Below are 21,924 nucleotides of genomic sequence, written 5' to 3' on the forward strand. Positions count from 1 at the left end.
GTCACGTTACCCAGGGCAACGGCGTCAGCCACGAGGGTCAGGGTGCGCGCGCAGCAGGAGCAGGTGAGACGCAGCGTCTCTGTTCCGCGCTCGGGGGGGCGGGGCTCGGCCGCCGGTCGTCTCTCAGAGCCGCAATCGGGCTCGGCCGGGGGGGGGGGGGGCTCGGAGAGCGGGGCTCTCGGCCGGGGGGGCGGGGCTCTCGGCCTGGGGCCCCCCCTTCCCGCCCCGCCCCCTTTCTCTCCCCCCCCGCCCCCCCCCCGCCGCCCTCCCTTTTTCCCCCCCCAGTCGCTATCTCTCTTCCCCCCCCCCCAGTCGCGCGCGCTCTCTCTCTCTTCTCCCCCCACCCCCCCCAGTCGCGCTCTCTCTCTCTCTTCCAACAACAACATGCCCTCGAAAAAGCCTTGGCACCGCCGGGCACTTCAGCTAGTATATATATAAAGCGGTCGATCTGTCTGTCCTTCTGTCTGTCTGTCCTCGGGTGTGCGTCTGTCCGGCTATGCGCTCGAAAGTTATACCGCGTACCTACGCGCGCGTTACCTCCGAAGAAAGCTTATGCTTCCGGGACGCTGGTAAGCGTATTTACTTTTCGGTCGGACGAAAATTGTTCGCGCCTTATGCAAAAAACCTTCAAAATTAAACTCATTATCTGCTAGCATTGATTGACTGACGTCAAGGTTCGACCAATCCTGTGCCGTCACGATTGACCAATCCTACAGTACGGTCCCCTGATGGTTGGCCAATCGGTGTGTGTGTGTGGGGGCGGGACTAATCGTTTTCATCTCGGGGATCTGGCAGCCATTGTTTCAGTACTTCAGCTGAAACTACTTTGAAAGTTAGTATCTCTTTTAAAAATAACATAAGATTTACCAAAAACGTTTTATAAGTACTTTCACTTTCATCTTTCAAGGTATTAAGTGTGTGTGTGGGCGGGACTAATCGTTTTCATCTCCGGGATCTGCCAGCCATTCTTTCACTGCTTGCAGCTCAAACTACTCTCCTTAGTTTCTCTTTTAAAAATAACATAAGATTTACCAAAAACGTTTTATAAGTACTTTCACTTTCATCTTTCAAGGTATTAAAAGGTAGAAATGTTGCCTGGCAGCAGATTCACAAAGGGACACAGACAGGGCCCTAAAGCCTGGGACTCGATTTAAAATGTTGCCCGGCACCAGATTCACAAAGGGACACAGACAGGGCCCCAAAGCCTGGCACTCGATTTAAACCGCCCGCCCCAAAACAGCCCTGGCAAAGCCGGGCTCCCCCAGCTAGTATATTTATAAAGGCATAGCAATCAGAAGAGCATTAATGTGGCTCAGATAGTTCATTGTTTTTTTCTCACTTGTAGCAATTATGATATGGCCCTGTAAGTAACTGTGAAAGTGTGACCTTAATGTACATCAGTGTACGATGATCTTAAGAAAAAGGTACATAATGAGGAGTGTAGCCTCAAAAGATTTATAAGTGAAAGTGATACCATTTAGTACTGTTTGAGAGTTGGAATGTGGGTGCACGATACAGATCTGTATTTAAATTCCATTTTAGATCAAGCTTCTTTTGAAGTTAAAGTAGGTAAGGTATATGAAACTGATTGTTATGCCATTTTTTTGTGTTTACTAAGGCAATGGATATCCGCACTGGGGAATGGAACTCTACCTCGTTTCAGAACTATATCTGAATCCTAATCTCTATCTACTCTATTTTTAGACGTCATGTAGCAGAGTGATACGTTTAAGTGTTTGCTCTTATCAAATTAAACTGCCTAAATCTCCAACTTTGTCTTCACACCTTCTCTACTTTGAAGACTAGCTTGTTAAACTCGAATATGCAGATTTCTCCAAACTTAATTTCTCCTGGTTTGGGTGTCAAAAGCACAATTTCACACTGAAGGACCCCATTTCACCTATTTTGATGTTTGACCAATCAAGATAACATTTTATTGAAGGATTCACCCTTGGGTGTCAGTCACCTTAAACAGACTGATGGCAAGGACTTATAATGAGCAAATTTCAGTTATTTGATGGGAACCAGGCTTGTTTGTGAACTGCTGAACTCCTTTTACTTTCCTGCCTTAAATACTGATAAACTGAACACCAAATAAAATTAGCTTTCCTTTGGGCCACTCCCAGGTATTGCTTATTTCACCCAGACAGTTTAACCCATCTGGTACCTGTAGGTTTATGACCATGGCAACCTTGGTCTACCCAACGCCATTCATTAATTTGGGGCCAGCCACTAGGTGTACGTGTCCTTTGTTCTAAGACGGTTGCCTGCAGCTCCCAGAATGCTTCTATTAACTCTTTAGCTTTTCCCGTGGCTCCGCATGTCTTCAAACACCGTTTTTAAGGCCACTTTTCTTGAATGTCAAATTAGGGCGGTTTTATGCTGTGATTTTGCATTCAAAAGGAACTGGATTGAGACCGCCAAAACTCATTGTGTAGAATCCTTCGAGAGCCTTCAATTCCACCAGTGTCGATGGGTTTCATACTTGGGTGAAGTATGGCCTGTGACTCAGTGAAACCCCAATCCCAGTGCATCATTATTGCCCTCCGGCAAGGGCGAGCAATTATCCTTCATTTCTAAACTTTGTATCTTCTCAGACTAGTTCACATAAAACAGTAACTTTTTTATATTGATCAGTTCAGCACAATCGCTAATCTTTTATATGTTGCTTATTCTGCTGTAGAAGTAAAGTAGTTCTATGCAGTTTTAAATTTTTCAGTGGGGGGATGTTGGATCCAGACGTGAATTGTTGGATTTAATGCGATGGGTAGCTTGGAAATGTTTCCTTGTGGCATTTGAATTGGATATCCAGACTACATTTGGATTCCCAAAGTTGGCAATTTCTTCTTCAAACCAATCTGCGTTATTTGATCGGGATCCTATCCAGTGCTGCACGTGTTGGTTGTGTTCTGTCTTGTTTTGTTTGTCCTGATTAGAAATTGGGAAAATGTTCATATGCTTTGATAAAATCCTAAAAGGTTTGTATTTTTAGGCAAAACTGAAAAACCTGCAGGATGAGTGGCATCGGCTGTCTGATATGCAGAAACAGGTAGGAGTGACTTTTGTTTGCATTTCAAACTAAATTAGTGTATAACTGTGGTAGTTACCTGGTAATTCCCTCATCTTAATTTACGAACTGACTCAGTGTTTCTGCTCCAGCACAATTTTCTGTCAATTTGTGCTCTCTACTACCTTTCCTGTTTTCTTTTTTCTCCCTCCCTCTTTATTAAGTAGTCTAAAGAAACAGTGGGCTAGACATTGGCCTTTTCACATCTGCAACCTGGGTTCAAATCCAGTCCTGACCGATGCGATCGAAGCCTCCTCTGTCTGCTGGTGGTAAGGCTTCTGTGTGAAATGAGCTTGTGTAGTCTTGGTCCACTACCCAGTAGCCAGGGGCTCACACCCCAAAACTGTTCCTAATTTATTGCAAACTTACATTTATTCAGGCGGGTTGAAGGATGATTCGTGCGGGAAATGAGAACAAATATCACCATGGGGCAGTAGGGGGTTGCTCTTGTCTGAAGCAGAGTGGCTGAAATGGGAAGTGTTCCACTTCCCCCACTTTGAGCCCAGAAAAGTTGATAAATTACAAAAAAAAAAGTGCAAGAGGGGTGAAGTATTTGACAAACATTTCAGAGATAATACAGATCCGGGAGTCTTTCTGGTCATAGTACTTCAGAATTACCAGAAGTGAAGAAAAACCTGTAGCGTCCATTAAACAGCTCCTCACCAGCACCAGGATGATGACTACATTGTTTAATGAGTGCAAAAAATTGAAGTATTGTGATAGACAAAAATCTGCAGTCTGTAAACTACTGGTGGTGTATTCTAATGAGCCGTGACCGAAATTGCCATGTGCAAACATGGATTGTCAGTTCAATTAATGTTTAATGTCTGTATTAAAGGGTACATGCAACTCAAGAAGGTGGGAACTTGATCTGACCCAGAGGGTCACTTGTCCTAGAGTTGTCCATCAGTCAGAGTTGTTTGGATCAACCATTGGTCAGGTCATTTCATTGACTGTCGTGTGGAAGTCAAGCTTTTTGCCTTTCTGGGGGGAGTACATAAGGGGAGTGGACAGAGAGAAACGGAACTGATCCACGACTTGCTCAGCTGGTCTCCACTGACCAACCAGGAGTGCATCGAGAGCATTTCCAGTAATATTCAAGCTTAGGCCTTCCTGTCCAACAAGTTAGAAGGCAAGGAATGAATGGCTATTTGTGGTGATGGAAAAGTTGAAACTTTATGAAATTGCTTTTTAAAACTCTGCTTCCTCAAAATTTTTGAAAAGAATAAAATCCCATTAGTTCCAATGCCTTTCAGGCCCAATCTGAAGAAAGATGTATGAAGTTGGGAGTGTTAAATGAATTCAGCTGCCCAGGAAGTCTTGTTAAAACGTTACGCTAATGGAACTTTCTACCTTGCACCAAAATCTAGCCTCTAATCGAGAGTTTTCAATTGAATTGGTAAAATATTGTAGTCGTAGGAAATCGCCAACCAGAGACCATGAGGGGGAATTCTCTCACTGCTCACTGCATTAGGTATCATGGCTAGAATGGTGAGAATGTGGAACTCACTACCACAGGGAGTAGTTGAGGTGAATAGTATAGATGCATTTAAGGGGAGGCTAGATAAGCATATGACGGAGAAGGGAATAGAGGGTTATGCTGATAGAGTTAGATGAGGAAAGACAGGAGAAGGCTCGAGTGGAGCAGAAACGCCAGCATGGATTGGTTGGGCCGAATGGCCTGTTTCTGTGCTGTATATTCTATATAAAATGTTTGAGTTGCAAGAAAGTTTTACCAATGATCATAACTGGGGCTCTACGTAATTCCACCATGACTTTGCATCTAACTCGGGCTGATGGTCACCTGCAGGGCTACAAATTGAAATGGAGGATGCCACAGCATTGGATGAGTCTGAAGCAGAGTTGATACTGCAGAAATGACAAACTGAGCCAATGGCTTTCCTGGATCCTTTGGTTCAAGGTTCAATCACTTAAAAGCCCCAAATGTAATGAAATTCCTGATTGTCAGATTGCTGCAGCAAAAGAGTTTGCAAACAGCATTTTGTGATGGCAGACCTGAATCACCCAACCCCCCCATTAATAGTAGTGCATTTGTTTGTGATGTGCAGGTAAGGTGAGAGACATTGTTTGGGTCAGTGGCATTTTTCACAACACTAAGTGCTTCTAATTGCTCTGGAAGGAGTAGAACATTCAGCAACAAACTACTGAGGCAAGTGCTTTTTTGACAGCATGGATACATTTCAGTATATTAAGTTACGGTTGCCCCACGATGAGTCCAAGTGTTTCCTTGAAACACCACAATGTGTCTGGTTCAAAGCTCTAGTAAGCCTTTAATTCCAAGTTAATCAAATTATAAGATCTTGGGGTATTTCATGTCATTCCTTTCCAGGCGTACAGACAGAGTTGTGTTTTCCAACTGCTGTCGGGTATCAAAGACTATTCCACCATTTGGAAACCTCAGTTCACGACTTGTCCAGCCAACGTGTTTACATTTGGATTGCCTGACTCCTGAGAAGAAATAATTTGGCTGTCAAAGAAAAAGGCACCAAGAAAGACTGAGTTATAAATCTTCTGGGTCTCCTCATGGGGTGTAGGAACAGGAACTCCAGGAGCAATCCAGTGAGCATGAGACACTGTTAATTAAGAACTTGCTGAAAAGAACTGCAAGGATTTCCGACTTCTTTTACATGTTATTGAATCAGACAGACCAGTTCATATATTGTGTAAGGTTGGTCCTCATACTGTTTGGCATCGTGCTGTGTGTTTTTGCTTCTGTACATTATTTCATCTGTAAATAAATCTACCCTAGTAGTTTAGTCTGCCTGCCTTCTGAGATGACAATAGAACACTGTAGCAACCCATGTATTCTCCAGTGAGCAATATGCTGTTACTGGGTGTTAAGTGCTAAACCTGGGGACACTAACACTTACACAGTGAAGAATAAAGATCCAAGCTTTGGTTCTAAGGGGCTTGAGCTGTGAACACGAATGAAGGTGTTTGGGGAGGGAGCCCAAGTCATAACTGCCACCAATAATGTTCTACTGGGAGACCGTAAGAAATCTTTAAAGATAATCTATCTTTAGTCAAACTATATGTTGACGCTGGTGCCTTATAATAAGGTTTTATTGCTTCAGTGTATTGAAGGATATAGACAGTCTAAGTGAGTGGGTAAGAACATGGCAAATGGAATATAATGTGGAGAAATGTGAAGTTATCCACTTTGGTAGGAAAAATAGAAAAGCAGAGTATTTTTTAAATGCTGAGAGATTGGGAAATGTTGGTGTTCAGAGGAACCTGGGTGTCCTTGAACACGAATCACTGAAAGTTAACATACAGGTACAGCAAGCAATTAGGAAAGCAAATGGCATGTTGGCCTTTATTACAAGAGGATTTGAGTATAAGAGTAAAGATGTCTCACTGCAATTATATAGGGCCCTGGTGAGTCCACACCTGGAGTATTGTGTACAGTTTTTGTCTCCTTACCTAAGGAAGGATATACTTGAGGTAATCTCATTGAAACATACAAAATTCTTTCAGGGCTTGACAGGGTAGATGCAGGGAGGATGTTTCCCCTGGCTGGGGAGTCTAGAACCAGGGGTCACAGTCTCAAAATAAGGGGTCGGCCATTTAAGACTGAGATGAGGAGAAATCTCTTCACGCAGAGGGTGGTGAATCTTTGGAATTCTCTACCCCAGTGGGCTGTGGAGGTTCAGTCGTTGAGTATATTTAAGACCGAGATCGATAGATTTTTGGATATTAAGGGAATTGGGATATGGGGATAGGGCAGGAAAGTGGAGTTGCGGTAGAAGATCAGCCATGATCTTATTGAATGGCGGAGCAGGCTTGAGGGGCCGAATGGCCTACTCCTGCTCCTATTTCTTATGTAATTACTTCTGACAGTTTGAAGTTTTTTTTTGGTTGGGTGATTATTAGTTGGTTCTTTAACGAGATGAAACAAATTTCAATTGCCGAGTTGATGGGAATCTCTGAACTTGCATTTTTGAGGATATTAAGATGACTTGATATTGGCTCCTGGAGTGCCTCGTGCTCCATTGGTAGTATTCTCTGGCTGCCAAGAGTCTGAGACGCAATTCTTCCCGAGTGCTGTGTGCAGGTTGGGGCTGGAGTTGACGTGATATATAAGGACATTATTCCTGGGTGCAGTTCTTTAATTTATGGTCCCATGGTGGACAATCTAAAAGGATACTCCATGCTCGCATATGGCGTTGCTTACAAATTCCACTGTGGAACTTGTGGTAGCTGACCAGCTACAAACCAAAGGCGATAGATCTGGTCAACTAGCACGACTGAACATTGTATCCTTGGATATGGTGTCAAAGTGTTTACATTCTGGGTCACAAGTTGTACCTTTTGATAAGCACACTTTGCAAGAGTAATTTACCCAATTATTGTGAACTTTATTTTAAATAAAATATAATGGACGCAGGGCTCAATATAAAATGCCTTTTTCTTCATCTTTTCATTTGAATTTTTAGCTAGACCATTGTATTTTTAAATATTACTCTTGGATCTCCTTTATCTTAGAGCCCTAGGGTAAAGCACAGAGTTCAATAGTGGCTGGAGACTAGCTGCTGGATTTGGAGGACAGGGATGGGAGGGGGAACTGTAAACAAAATCTGATCGAAGCTTGTCTCGTTGGTACTTCCAGCCTGTGAAATGATAACGTGTGCTAGTTTGTCTCCGTGGAGAAATGGAGCTTATTGTCTATAAATTGTCACCGCCATTAAGGGGGTGTCATACCAGATGCAAATTCTAAAAGGCTTTAGCCCAATTTTACCCTAACCCGCCCAGCGGGAATGGGGCTTGTTCGGGGTCGGGCGGCCCATTTTACACTCCGCCTGATTTCATCTCCATTCACTTCAAAAGTAAAACGGGCATCTGGCCTGAGCTTGCCCTGTTCCCACCAGTAGGGTTTGGTTAATATTGGGGCTTTTGTTTCCTCTTTCACCTCAAGTGTTGTCTTAGCCAGTAATATCGATATACTGGTGATAGAAATAATAATTAATCTTGGTCAGTTTCCCATGGTGTTCCACACAGGGAGTCGAGATTAAGTGTAATCTTCAGGTGACGCGGGGTTAGAGGGAAGGGGATAATGGGTATATTTCAGTCCCCATTTTAAGGCCTACTTCCTCTCCTCGTTTTTATGTAACACCTTGATTTTATACTATAGAATCATAGAATGATACAACACAGAAGGAGGCCATTCAGTCCATCCTGCCTGTGCTGGCTCTTTGGTAGAGCTATCCGATTAAACCCACACCCCTGCTCTTTCCCCGTAGTCCTGTAATTTTTTTCCTTTCAAGTATTTATCCAATTCCCTTTTGAAATTTACTCTTGAATCTGCTTCCACCACCCTTTCAGGCAGTGCATTCCAGATCACAACAACTCGCTGTGTTTAAAATAAAGTTTCTTCTGTCATCCCTGGTTCTTTTGCCAATCGCCATAAATCTGTGTCCTCTTGTTACTGACTCTTCTGCCACTGGAAACAGTTTCTCCTTATTTACTCTATCAAAACCATTCATGATTTTGAACAACTCTATTAAATCTCCCCTTAACCTTCTCTGCTCTAAGGAGAACAACCCCAGCTTCTCCAGTCTCTCCACATAACTGAAGTCCCTCATCCCTGGTGCCATTCTAGTAAATCTCTTCTGCACCCTCTTTAAGGCCTTGACATCCTTTCTAAAGTGTGGTTCCCAGAATTGAACTTAATATTCCAGATGAGGTCTAAACAGTGTTTCAGAAAGGTTTAGCATAGCTTCCTTGCTTTTATACTCTATTCCTGTATTAATAAAGCCAAGGATCCCATATACTTTTTTAACAGCCTTCTCAACAGGGTCTGGACAAAGTAGATAGAGGGAAACTGTTCCCATTGGCAGAAGGGTCGAGAACCAGAGGACACAGATTTAAGGTGATTGGCAAAAGAACCAAAGGCGACGTAAGAAAAAACCTTTTTACGCAGCGAGCGGTTAAGATCTGGAATGTTCTGCCTGAAAGGGTGGTGGGGGCAGACTCAATCACGGCTTTCAAAAGGGAGTTGGATAAGTATCTGAAGGAAAGAAATGTGCAGGGCTTCGGGGAAAGGGCGGGGGAGTGGGACTAGCTGAAGTGTTCTTGCAGAGAGCCAGCACGGGCTCGAATGGCCGCCTTCCGTGTTGTACCCATTCTGTGATTCCATTCTATAACTTTTCCTGCCATCTTCAAAGATTTGTGTATGTACACCCCCCCAGGTCTCTCTGCTCCTGACCACCTTTAAAATTGTACCATTTATTTTATATTGCCTCTCCTCATTCTTCCGACCAAAATGAATCACTTCACTCTTCTCTGCATTAAATTTCATCTGTCATGTGTCTGCCCATTTCACCAGTCTGTCTATGCCTTCCTGACATCTGTTACTATCCTCCTCACTGTTCACTACATTTCCGAGTTTCATGTCATCTGCACACTATGAAATTATGCCCTGTGTACCCAAGTCCAGGTCATTAATATACATCAATAAAAACAGTGGTCCCAATACTGACCCCTGGGGCACGCCACTGTATACTTCCCTCCAGTTTGAAACACAGTCTGGTAAGCAGAGAAGTAGAATTGGTTGGAGGATGGCAGTTTCTCTGCAGTACAGGCTGAGGACTTGAGGGATACAAAACAGTGGCACTAGTGGTTGGAGCGTTTAATTACAATATTTTCAAGTATAAACGTGAACATACGAATTTATAATGAGAAGTGTCAAAATGACAACAGAAAGTAAGGTTTTGAAGATAGAAAGTGTGTGCTGATGTAAGATTTAAAAAATTTATAGATTGTTACCTGCCTGTTGGGACAGAGCCAGGGAATCCTTCAAAGCAGCTGGCTTCCACATCAAAGGAAGGGAGGAGTATATCTGGACAGCAGGCCTAAGATGCTTGATTCTTTCAGTATAGCTGTTTATCTTCTACGGTGTGATAACTCCCTGGAGACAAGTCTACTCTACATAAGAATCATTACAACACTATGTTAAAAGACGCAAAGAATTCAAATACTTGGTTCTTTTGATTTTGAAAGCAGTTTAAAATCAAGTACTGTATTACTGTTTACCTGATTTATTTTGCTTCTGTGCAGATTTATTTAATGTAATAAATCATCATTGTAATTTTAGCCTGAATGATAGTCTGACAACATACTGTTTTTCTGCCTATGGAAGTGGTTGGGTGTGTACAGTGACCATCCCGTATAACTTCTCGTACATTACCCCAGTACAAGGGTCTATCGTTAGCCCTGAGGCACACTACTCCTGTTTCCCACTTGCTTTTAATTCAGTCTTCACTCTCAGGCATTGTGGATTTGCCTGTGGAAACTGCAATCTGCTGTGAACACAAAGAATGTTGAGAGAGGGCTCACGTTGTAACTTAAGGTAGGCTACACAACACCATGAGAGATGCTGCTTTGCCCTTTACAAGAAATACATTGCAACGTATTAAATCTGTAATTAGAATACAGATTTAAGGCTTTTGTGGTGTTCAGCATATGAGATACTGCTCTTCTAATGAAGCAATGGCTTATCCTTGGGATGCATGACCCGAGATGCCCAGAATTAGGTGTTTGGGTTGTCCTTTGATGGCACTCGTGTAATTAGGGACCAGGATCTTGCAATTTAATTGTGTTGTAAAGTATTTGTTGAACCGTGGAAGTGTTGTATGTGCTTGGATGTAAATATAATTACAGTATCTTTTTAAAGTGCTCACAAAATAGGATGCGAGTTCAAGCCTTCAACTGGAGAGTATTCCACTCCCGCCACCTCCCATTGACATTAGGGTCTACCATTGTGAAAGAAACATTACAACAGTGACTACACTTCAAAAATACTTCATTGGCGGTAAAGCGCTTTGGGATGCCTGGTGGTCGTGAAAGGCTCTATATAAATGCCAGTCTTTCTTTCTTACCACTGTCGAATTGCACTAGCAACATTCTCACATTTCAGTGTGACTTTGTGGGCAACAGAAATCCCCCAGGGGTGTATTCTTCATTCAATTGTTCACACCCATTGTCAACACTATCAACCAAATTGTGAGGTACTGGGAGGTTGTCTGTAAATAAGAACATAAGAAATAGGAGCAGGAATAGGCCACTTGGCCCCTCGAGTCTGCTCCGCCATTCATTAAGATCATGGCTGATCTTGGACTCGAAGCCACTTCCCTGCCCGCTCCCCACTTCCCTGCCCGCTCCCCATAACCCTTCACTCCCTTATCTTGCAAAAATCTATCTCTCTCCACCTTAAATGTATTTAATGACCCAGCCTCCACGGCTCTCTGGGGCAGAGAATTCCACAGATTTACAACCCTCAGAGAAGAAATTCCTCAGCTCAGTTCTAAAAGGGCGACCCTTTATTCTGAAACTGTGCCCCCGAGTTCTAGATTTCCCCACGAGGGGAAACATCCTCTCTGCATCTACCTTGGCGAGCCCCCCCCAGTATCTTGTATGTTTCAATAAGATCACCTCTCATTCTTCTAAATTCCACTGAGTATAGGCCCAACCTGCTCAACCTTTCTTAAATCAACCCCCTCATCTCTGCAATTAACCTAGTGAATTGTCTCTGAACTGCCTCCAATGCAAGTATATCCTTCCTTAAATAAGGAGACCAAAACTATGCAGTACTCAAGGTGTGGTCTCACCAATACCCTGTACAGTTGTAGCAGGACTTCCCTGCTTTTATACTCCAACCCCCTTGCAATAAAGGCCAACATTCCATTTGTCTTTTTGATTACTTGCTGTACCTGCATGCTAACTTTTTGTGTTTCATGCACAAGGACCCTCAGGTCCCACTGAACTGTAGCATTTTGTAATCTCTCCATTTAAATAATAATTTGCTTTTTTATTTTTCCTGCCAAAGTGGATAACCTTGCACTTTCCCACATTATACTCCATCTGCCAAATGTTTGCCCACTCACTTAGCCTGTCTATATCCCTTTGCAGATTCTTTGAGTCCTCTGCTTTCCCGCCCATCTTTGTATCATCCGCAAACTTGGTCCCTTCATCCAAGTCATGAATGTAGATTTTAAATAGTTGAGGTCCCAGCACCGATCCCTGTGGCACCTCACTAGTTACCGTTTGCCAAATGACCCATTTATCCCAACTCTCTGCTTTCTGTTAGTTAGCCAATTCTCTATCCATGCTAATATATTACCCCCAACTCTGGGAGCTCTTATCTTATGCAATAACCTTTTATGTGGCACCTTACCAAATGCCTTCTGGAAATCCAAATACACCACATCCACTGGCTCACTTTTGTCCACCCTGCTTGTTACACCCTCAAAGAACTCCAGCAAATTTGTTAAACATGATTTCCCTTTCAGAAAACCATGCTGACTCTGCTTGACTGCATTATGATTTTCCAAATGCCCTGCTACTGCTTCCTTAATGAAGGACTCCAGCATTTTCTCAACAACAGATGTTAGGCTAACTGGTCTATAGTAATGTTGAAACGGATTCTTTTGCCCTCAATCTGGTTCAGTACAAACACTGAGTCGAATACTGGTTGAGTTCAACAGTTGTTTTATTCTGTTGTCCCGGGAGACTTACTCTGATACAGCACAGTTCTGACTCCAGCAGAGTCTCGACAGGTTCCACCAGAGCAAGTAGTCTTTCATACAGAGTACCACATTATTATACTTGCTTTTGAGAAGACATTAACACATCTTACAGTCTGCACCAATCCTGAGCTGGGCACGTACACATTTAAATTGATTTCCTGGCCTGGCAGTTTGAAATAAAGAAGTCACATTTCACTGAATGGTTTATAGTTTAGGAAATATGCGGGTAATGGTTTCACGATCACCTAATCAGTATGGTAATGCGTTTTCTGATCGCCTATTGTCTGTATATCCTCTGCACTCCGCCCTACACTGTTTCCACCAGCAAGGTGTGACGTTGTGGGTGCCAGCCATATTAGCAGCCACAGATCAGTTTAGCTTTTCCCGAGTTAACATGATCATCTCTTACAATATGCAAGTGACTCAGCGATGTCGACATTGCACCACCATTTTAGGCTAACAGGATCCTCCATTTTAGATTGACAGGGTCCTTGGCCATGCGAAGCGAGTTGTTACCCTATTTTTGCATTCTATATCCTCATTCCCCCCTTTTATCATTCCATGATAACCATCTAAGGTACCCAGTGATTCTTGGCTTCATCCTACTGGTCCATCTCTATCTTATTGAGTCTATTATACTCCTCCTCCATTAATTCCTTCTCCACTTGCTCCTTTACCATCTCACTCGCTTCACCCTCTATATTTAGTAATTCAATTTCTTCTTCTGATGATTTCCTTTTTTAATAGTCCATTACAGAAGTCCCATTTAGTCACGTTCCAGGATCCGAAAGCTTTAAGATTCTTGTCTTTGCACTGGAGAATATCTCTTCGGCACATTTCTTCAGTCGATTGAACGCCCCGCCCGCGAGCAGGATAACGCTCAGAAGCAGTAATAAAGTCCTCCTCTTGATTCTCCGTGATCAATCAATGCGACTTATTAGTTATTAATCTGGAAAACAAACTGCTTACACAAGATCCAAAGTTAAAAACTTAAAGCTAAAATTTTAAAAATTAAAAATTAGAAATCGTATAATAAAAGTAGGATTTTGGCAGGCCAAAACAATCCAAACACAACACCAGACCTCGCAAAGCTGCAGTCACCTTTCTCAAGGCCGAGCATGAGTTCTGTAGTCTATCAATGGCTGATCAATTAAAATAAAATTAATGATTGTTCGTAAAATCTACTATATACTGTACTGATAGCAAATCACCCACTGCCCTGGCACCACAATGAGTTGCAAAGTATCCACATTCAATAACCCAAAGAGCTAACTCATCAGACATGCAAGTCTGTTCTGCGGGAGTAGTCCAGAGTTTTGATAAAGGGTTATATACACATCCCAATTCTCTCCATAAATGCTTATCACTATCAGGAGCGTCCTCCTGCAACTTAATCACCTCTTGGATGGTTGGCATTAGTTTTTCCGAGGTAGACTGATTCTTTTTGGAATTTTTAGTCTGCCTCATAATTCGGGGCACAATCATTTGGTGACTCCTAGAAGCAATTTTGGCTGCCTCATCAGCGCGGCGGTTTCCTATATCTACTGGGTTTTGGCCAGTGGTATGGGCAGAGCATTTAATCACAGCTATCTGTTTGGGGAGTAAAAGGGCTTGCAGGAGGTCTGAAACTAACTGACGGTGTGAGATCGGACTGCCCGAGGAGGTTAGAAATCCTCTATTTTTCCACAATTGTCCAAAGTCGTGAACTACTCCAAAGGCATATCTAGAGTCTGTATATACATTGATTCGTAATCCTTCTCCCAAAGTACAAGCTCGTATGAGTGCAAACAGTTCGGCTTGCTGGGCAGAAAAAGGGGATTCAAAGGCTGCTGATTCTAAGGTGACACCTTCCTGATTCACAATTGCATAACCAGAAATTCGTTTTCCCTTCTCATCAATTGAAGAACTGCCATCTGTATACATAATCACGGATTCCTTTTTGTATGTTACTCCGACTGCTTCCGTCATCGCATACTGAGATACTTGTCCTTGAAAGCCGGATAAGCTTTGAGTTTCTTTCGATTTTGGGGAGATTAAGGTCTGATTGAACAGATGACATAGCGGCCCCTGTATCGACCAAAAAGGGATACCATTGATCTCGAATCTGAAGCATTAATAGGGGTTCTCGATCTGGTTGTAACATGTTGTAACATGTGGAAACGGATTGGTTTGGGAGAAATCCGTGTATGTTCCCCTTCCTCGACCTCCTTGCCAACCGCCTCTATTTCCTCGGGTCTGACCTCCCCTTCCTTGTTGTCTGGCCGGACACTCCTTACTCCAGTGGCCAGACTGACCACAATTGAAGCATAGACCTTGTCCTTGTCCTCTGCCCCTTCCTCCTCCCCCATAATTTTGTTGTGGGGGCGCATAGGGTGGGCCATAAGCAGGAGCGTCGGGTCCAGTTGGGTGATTGTAATACCCATAGTTTTGGGAGTCTACCCATCCTGGAACACAATACTGGGGTTCCATTTGATATCCGGTTAGGTCTGGCCCTACTTTTGGCTGTATGGGCACGTCCTCTCGCTTCATTACATATTCCGCCTTGACCTTAACGTGGGGTTGACTTTCTGCACTCTTACTTTCTTTCCAGTAATATTTCGCAGCTCTAGTCATTTGAGTCGGGCTGTTTTCTGCCCAGTTCATATTATTGGTTTTAATGGCTGTCGCCACAGCAGCCGGAAGACAGTTCATCAGAATGGCGCAGAATTGGGGTGAATTGGCTCCTCCTTGATAATTGGTGTCCCCCGACTGTCCCTGATAAACCTCACAGAATCTTTCCAAAAATTCCTCAGGTCCCTCATCTTTCTTTGGCTTAGTATCTAGGACATTAGATATATTGATAGGTTTTTGGAGTGTAGCATTGAGTGCTGCAAACATGCGTCGCTCCCTATCAGCTGTGAGGGCGTGGGCGGCCTCTAAAGCGGCATGATTAGGGTGAGTCAGGCGTTCCAAGAATCTAGTGTGTTCGGAAGGAGTTAAAACTTGTTGAATCAAAGCCCATAGATCTCGGGAGTCTGCATGGTACACCTGTATCGTGGTTTGAAGAAAGTCCACAAACCTAGCCGGCGCCTTTTTCCTGTCTGGCATACCGGTTAGGATAGCCATTATCTCATTAGGTTTCCAAGGGAAAAATACATCTATGGTGGGGTTGGCTGCGGCAGCCGCTGCATTCGGGTTTGGCATTGTTCTTACCGGCAGATTTCTGGGCGTTCGTTTTGGTTTAGTAAGGCTAATTTCGGGTTCTGAGTCGGAACTGTTTAAGGGTGAAAGGTTGTCTTCAGAATCAGTAAGGTCACTACATGAGTCAGTGTCATCTGCTTTTGCTGGTTTATGTTGTACTAATTGTCTGGGTCTACGTTCTTCTGCCAATTCAGACTAGGGGTATTCCCCGGTTTCACGTCTTTCTTGGGATTTGTTGGATCTTTCGATCGGGTTCGACAAGCAACAGGGTCTATATAAACATCAGAAATCGGCGTGATTGGGGAGTGACTTGGGACAGTAAGGGAGGGTGTCGGTGGACTGGTAACGGACGTAATAGGGATCAAGCCAGTCTGATTTGCAATAGGTTGGTCGGGATAAATGTTATTATATTGGGGTGGCTGAGGAGGTGGCGCGGTAGGAGTTCTAATTGTCCAATTGTTTAAGTCCTCATCTGTTCCGTCTCCCTCGGTCAACCTAAGGCCAACCATTGAACTACGTAGTTCATTTTTATCCTTTTTATCTGGCGCCATTTCAGATTTTGACCTTTTCTCATGTGCACATTCTTTCTTAAGTATTTCAATGGGTTTAGGATTTCCTCCTTCGGTTAACTTTATTCCTAACTTAACAGCATTCTCTTGCCAGCTGGCTAATAGGGAACTGTCTTTAATTTCTTGGCAGTACTGTCGCCAGAGTCCAATTAGTTTCTTAGTCTTACTTCCCATGTTCTTTTTCCAAATCATTTCTTGAGCTTGTTTAACCGTTTCTAAACTTTTGGGACCCCCTAGAGGCCATTGTTCGCTGCCTAACTTTTTATTTAAACCCCCTGAGAGTTGTCTCAATTGTTTGGCTTTGTCCGGGTATTTGTCACACAATGTTTGTAAGGCACTGCCCTTGTCACTTGTTGTGTCTAGGTAATTACCCATGGTTCTTTTACACTAAGGGTTCCTTTTCAGGATTCGAGTTACTTTTTGCACGTGTCTTATATATTTCACGGATACCGGCACACAAAATGAAACGCAACACTACAATACTTACAATACTTAGACTTAACAAAAACACAGTACAATACTTAGACTTAACAAAAACACGGTGAGTCGTCTATAGTCAAATAGTAATTTTAGCCTCTGTCACCGCCTGGTACAGGTATTCTTAGCCTCTGTCACCACCTGGTACAGGTATTCTTAGCCTCTGTCACCACCTGGTACAGGTATTCTTAGCCTAATTATTCTACTTATACGACCCTTATCTTGCACTCCCCGAGTACAAGTTGCTATAGCTCTAGAGTCCCCGACTCTCTCTTTTTACTTTCTTTCAAGTATTCTTTTTTCTTTCTCTAAAATCACTTATCTACTTTTTAGTCCAATCGGAGCCTGAGCGGGCCAAGTGAAATACGAGGCCGGCGCTTTACCCGACTTGGATACTTATTTCCTAAGTTTACACAGTATTCGCCAGATTGACCCAGATCTCGTCGGGACACCACACAAGAATTAGCGAGTGGCAAAACTTTTATCGGACTTACGGATCAGAGGAAAACCGAAGTGGTAAATTTAAACATACTCACTCCGGGGGCCCATTTCCTCCTCTCACGTCCAAAACTAGTTCGGCTCTTAATTTCGCGAATTCTCGGTGATCGTCCGTTGAGATCCCACTTCTGACACCAAATGTTGAAACGGATTCTTTTGCCCTCAATCTGGTTCAGTACAAACACTGAGTCGAATACTGGTTGAGTTCAACAGTTGTTTTATTCTGTTGTCCCGGGAGACTTACTCTGATACAGCACAGTTCTGACTCCAGCAGAGTCTCGACAGGTTCCACCAGAGCAAGTAGTCTTTCATACAGAGTACCACATTATTATACTTGCTTTTGAGAAGACATTAACACATCTTACAGTCTGCACCAATCCTGAGCTGGGCACGTACACATTTAAATTGATTTCCTGGCCTGGCAGTTTGAAATAAAGAAGTCACATTTCACTGAATGGTTTATAGTTTAGGAAATATGCGGGTAATGGTTTCACGATCACCTAATCAGTATGGTAATGCGTTTTCTGATCGCCTATTGTCTGTATATCCTCTGCACTCCGCCCTACACTGTTTCCACCAGCAAGGTGTGACGTTGTGGGTGCCAGCCATATTAGCAGCCACAGATCAGTTTAGCTTTTCCCGAGTTAACATGATCATCTCTTACAATATGCAAGTGACTCAGCGATGTCGACATTGCACCACCATTTTAGGCTAACAGGATCCTCCATTTTAGATTGACAGGGTCCTTGGCCATGCGAAGCGAGTTGTTACCCTATTTTTGCATTCTATATCCTCATATAGTTTCCTGCTTTCTGTCTCCCTCCTTTCTTAAATAGGGGTGTTACGTTTGCGGTTTTCCAATCCGCTGGGACCTCTCCAGAGTCCAGGGAATTTTGGTATATTGCAACCAATGCATCCACTATCTCTGCAGCCACTTCTTTTAAGACCCTGGGATGCAGGCCATCTGTTCCAGGGGACTTGTCTTTTAGACCCACTATTTTACCAAGTACTTTTTCCTTAGTGATAGTGATTGTCTTTAGTTCCCCCCCTCCCTGTGGCCCCTTGATTATCCATTATTGGGATGTTAGTGTCTTCCACCGTGAACAGATATAAAATATTTGTTCAGAGTCTCTGCCATTTCCCCGTTCCCCTTATTAATTCCCCAGTCTCATCCTCTAAGGGACCAACATTTACTTTAGCTACTCTCTTCCTTTTTATATACCTATAGAAGCTCTTACTATCTATTTTAATATTTCTTGCCAGTTTACTCTCATAATTCATCTCTTTTTTTAGTCATCTTTTGCTGGTTTTAAATTTTTTTCCAATCCTCTGGCTTCCCACCAATCTTGGCAACATTGTATGCCTTCATTTTCAATTTGATACCATCCTTTTACCTCCTTAGTTAGCCACGGGTGGTGCTCCCTTCTCTTAAAATCTTTCTTTCTCACTGGAATATATTTTTGTTGAGAGTTATGAAATATCTCCTTAAATGTCTGCCACTGCATTTCAACTGTCTTACCCTTTAATTTACTTTTCCAGTCCACTTTAGCCAGTTCTGCCCTCATGCCATTGTAATTGCCTTTGTTTAAGATCAGGACACTGGTTTGAGATACAACGTTCTCACCCTCCAACTGAATTTGAAATTCAACCATGCTATGATCACTCTTTCCTAGAGGATCCTTTATTATGAGAACATTTATTAATTCTGTCTCATTACACAGTACCAGATCCAAGATAGCCTGCTCCCTGGTTGGTTCCATTACATACTGTTCTAGGAAACCATCCCAGATACACTCTATGAACTCTTCCTCAAGGCTACCATGGCCAATTTTATTTGTCCAATCAATATGGAGATTAAAAACACCCATGATTATTACTGTACCTTTTTTACAGGCCTCCATTATGTGTTGATTTATACTCTCTCCAAAAGTATTGCTACTGTTTGGGGGCCTTTAGACTACGCCTACCAGAGGCTTTTTCCCCTTATTATTTTTTTATCTCCGCCCAAACCGATTCTACATCTTGATCTTCTGAGCCAATATCACTTCCCTTTCCAAATTGTCAAATACCCTGGAATATTCAGTTCTCAGCCCTGGTCACCTTGCAACCACATCTCTGTAATGGCGATCAGATCATACCCATTTGTATCTCTTTGTTCTGTCAACTCGTCTATCTTGTTAGATTGTTGCGTGCATTCAGATATAGAGCTTTTATCTTTGTCTTTTTGCCATAAATGAAGGGATTTAGTGGTACTGGTATGTAACTTACTAAAAGCTCATTTGCAATTGCAAAAAGAACAATCAAGGCAATAGAATGCTTTAGACCTCATGTGTTCAATTTTGGACACCTGATTCGGGAAATATATACTAAGCTTGAAGAAAGTCCAGCAACAATTTGCCAGTATGGTAACTGGGATGAAGGGACTGAGTTATGTTGAGAGACTGTATAAACTGGGGTTCTGGCCCCTAGAGATGAAGAGGTTAAAGGGTGGCCTGATTTGAGCTTTTTAAAATAATGGAAGACATTCTCAGAGTAAATGCGGAATAATTCTTCCTCTGGTAGGCAAATTCAGGATAAGGGAATAGCATTTTAGAATTCAAACCAAACCGCTTAAAAGCAAATCCAGCAAGAAATTTGCATGAAGGAGTGTTGGCGTGTGTAATATACGGCTCCAGAAAGCTGTAAATGCAAAATTATTTAAGGTGTTCAAAGGGAGGTAGGTACATGGGAGGCAAGGGTACTACAGGATATGGAGAAAAGGCAGGGAATTGAAATTCAAACAGTTGTACTGCCATGGCTAACCAAAATGGTGACACAATCTTGCTGGGCTGAATGGCCCAATGATCTTAGGACAAGCCAATTGCCGTTACTTGTTCAGTGGAGTTCACCTCTCAAGTCATTATTGGGCTTTCTTCAGGGCAGGAAAGGTCATATTCTCTTGTTTTTGTGCAATCACTTGAGAGCTGTTGGCAACTGAGAGCCCAAAGGCTGCATTTATACTGAGACTGGTAACTGCAATCTCAGTTCTGGAAAAGGCAGTGCCTCGTTTATATTGGCTGGCTCCAATTGGAACTCTCCTACCTAGGAGAGAACTCTGCACTTGTGTGAATACAGCCTGTGCTCCAGGAAAGGCCGACAGTGTGGTCAGATTGTTGTCAATTAGTTATCTGATTTGGTGCCCAGGATATTCATTGTTCAGTTGTAGTTCATCATCATCTTCAGGTAATCCATTTTAACTCCTATCTAGGTGACTGCCAAGTGAGCACCCACTGATGCACAGCCCTCGTATTCAGTCAGTTAAGACACTGGGCAAAGCTGGAGCAGTCATTGATGGAACCATTTTGGGACATAAATCTGAACTATCTCAGGAATAATCTCTGTTAAAAAGACAAGTTTAGCTCCCTGGAAAAAGTTGGTACGTTACTCTACCGGAAACTGAATCCTGTCAAATGCTTTTTGCTTCTGTCAAATGATTTGCTTCTGTTTATTTGGTGATGAATGTAATCAATTGCAGCAGAAATAGTATTCCCTTTCCTTCTGATTAGCAGATTTTCCAGTGAGTCCTCTGATGAATTAATTGAGCTGAAGGGTCTGGGTACACATTCTGAAAAGTACGCTTTCATTCCGAAATAGCAATAACTTTGCTAACAACATTCATATGATGAGTATATCAGTTCACTGGATATTATTTGGTTGGCTTTTACATACTTTCCTTGTCCCATTCAAAGGTTTTCACTGATTTAAAAATGTTTTTTCAATCTTCAACATGACAAATGATATATATTGGGTATATTTGTTCAAACACACCCAATATATTATTAATATTGTCAATGTTTACATTTTGTTGTGTAAAACTGGTGTAAGCTATTCCAGTACTTGCATTATATAATGTCTTGTCATGCGGAAATATTTCAAAGTACTTCACACAATGAATTACCGTTGAATTGACTGTTACATAGGCAAACACAGCAGCTATTCTGCATTGGAAATACTCCACACAAAAGCAAGGAGATGAATGACCAGTGGTGGTGCAGGTTGAGGGCGGAATCTTTGAATAGCGCCGTGAGATCTTTAATGTCCAGCTAAATAAATCACAGGAATGGGCAGATGGGACTCTGGTTTAACCTCTTTTTCCAAAGGGCAGCAGCTCCTCAATGCTACATGCCCTCAGCTTTGCACTGCGCTGTTAGCCTGCACTGAGTTTAAAACCTGCCATGATGCTTGAACCCACAACCACCTGAGCCAAGCTAAAATTGTTTTCATCTGATTGTAGGAGCGTCATAAAGGATAGTGAAAACTGTGAACTATAGTTCATTTCCCAGCTGTGTTTATGGGTGAAGATTACTGCTCTGTTTCCCCTCCCCAACATTTGAGTAGGAGTGGAGGGAGAAGAGGCATGAAAGCCGCTGGGTGAAATCTTGAATTTGTTTCAATATAAGAACCTTAAGAGAATTAAACAATCTATGAAAGACAAATCAGAAAAAACAGCGGTTCTGTTTTTGTGGTCCTGACTTACATAGAATTTACAGCACAGAAACAGGCCATTCCACCCAACTGGCCTGTGCCGGTGTTTATGCTCCACACCCTC

General features: G+C 42.7%; 1 protein-coding gene across 2 annotated transcripts in view; it reads left to right on the forward strand.

The window, feature by feature from the left end:
• tfam (transcription factor A, mitochondrial) overlaps positions 1-21,924 on the forward strand; it is a 58,704-nt gene that overhangs the window by 28,741 nt on the left and 8,039 nt on the right. For both annotated transcript variants that reach the window (XR_015079252.1, XM_085994906.1), the window contains exon 6: positions 2,993-3,049. Coding sequence is in view for 1 of the 2 variants with exons in the window: in XM_085994906.1 (XP_085851032.1) it covers positions 2,993-3,049 (57 nt within the window). In the remaining variant the exon portion in view is untranslated. The remainder of the gene's footprint in view (positions 1-2,992; positions 3,050-21,924) is intronic.

This window comes from Somniosus microcephalus, chromosome 8 (assembly GCF_052327205.1).
Source record: "Somniosus microcephalus isolate GS21.2 chromosome 8, FLI_Smic_1.0, whole genome shotgun sequence".
In the NCBI taxonomy this organism is placed as follows: domain Eukaryota; kingdom Metazoa; phylum Chordata; class Chondrichthyes; order Squaliformes; family Somniosidae; genus Somniosus; species Somniosus microcephalus.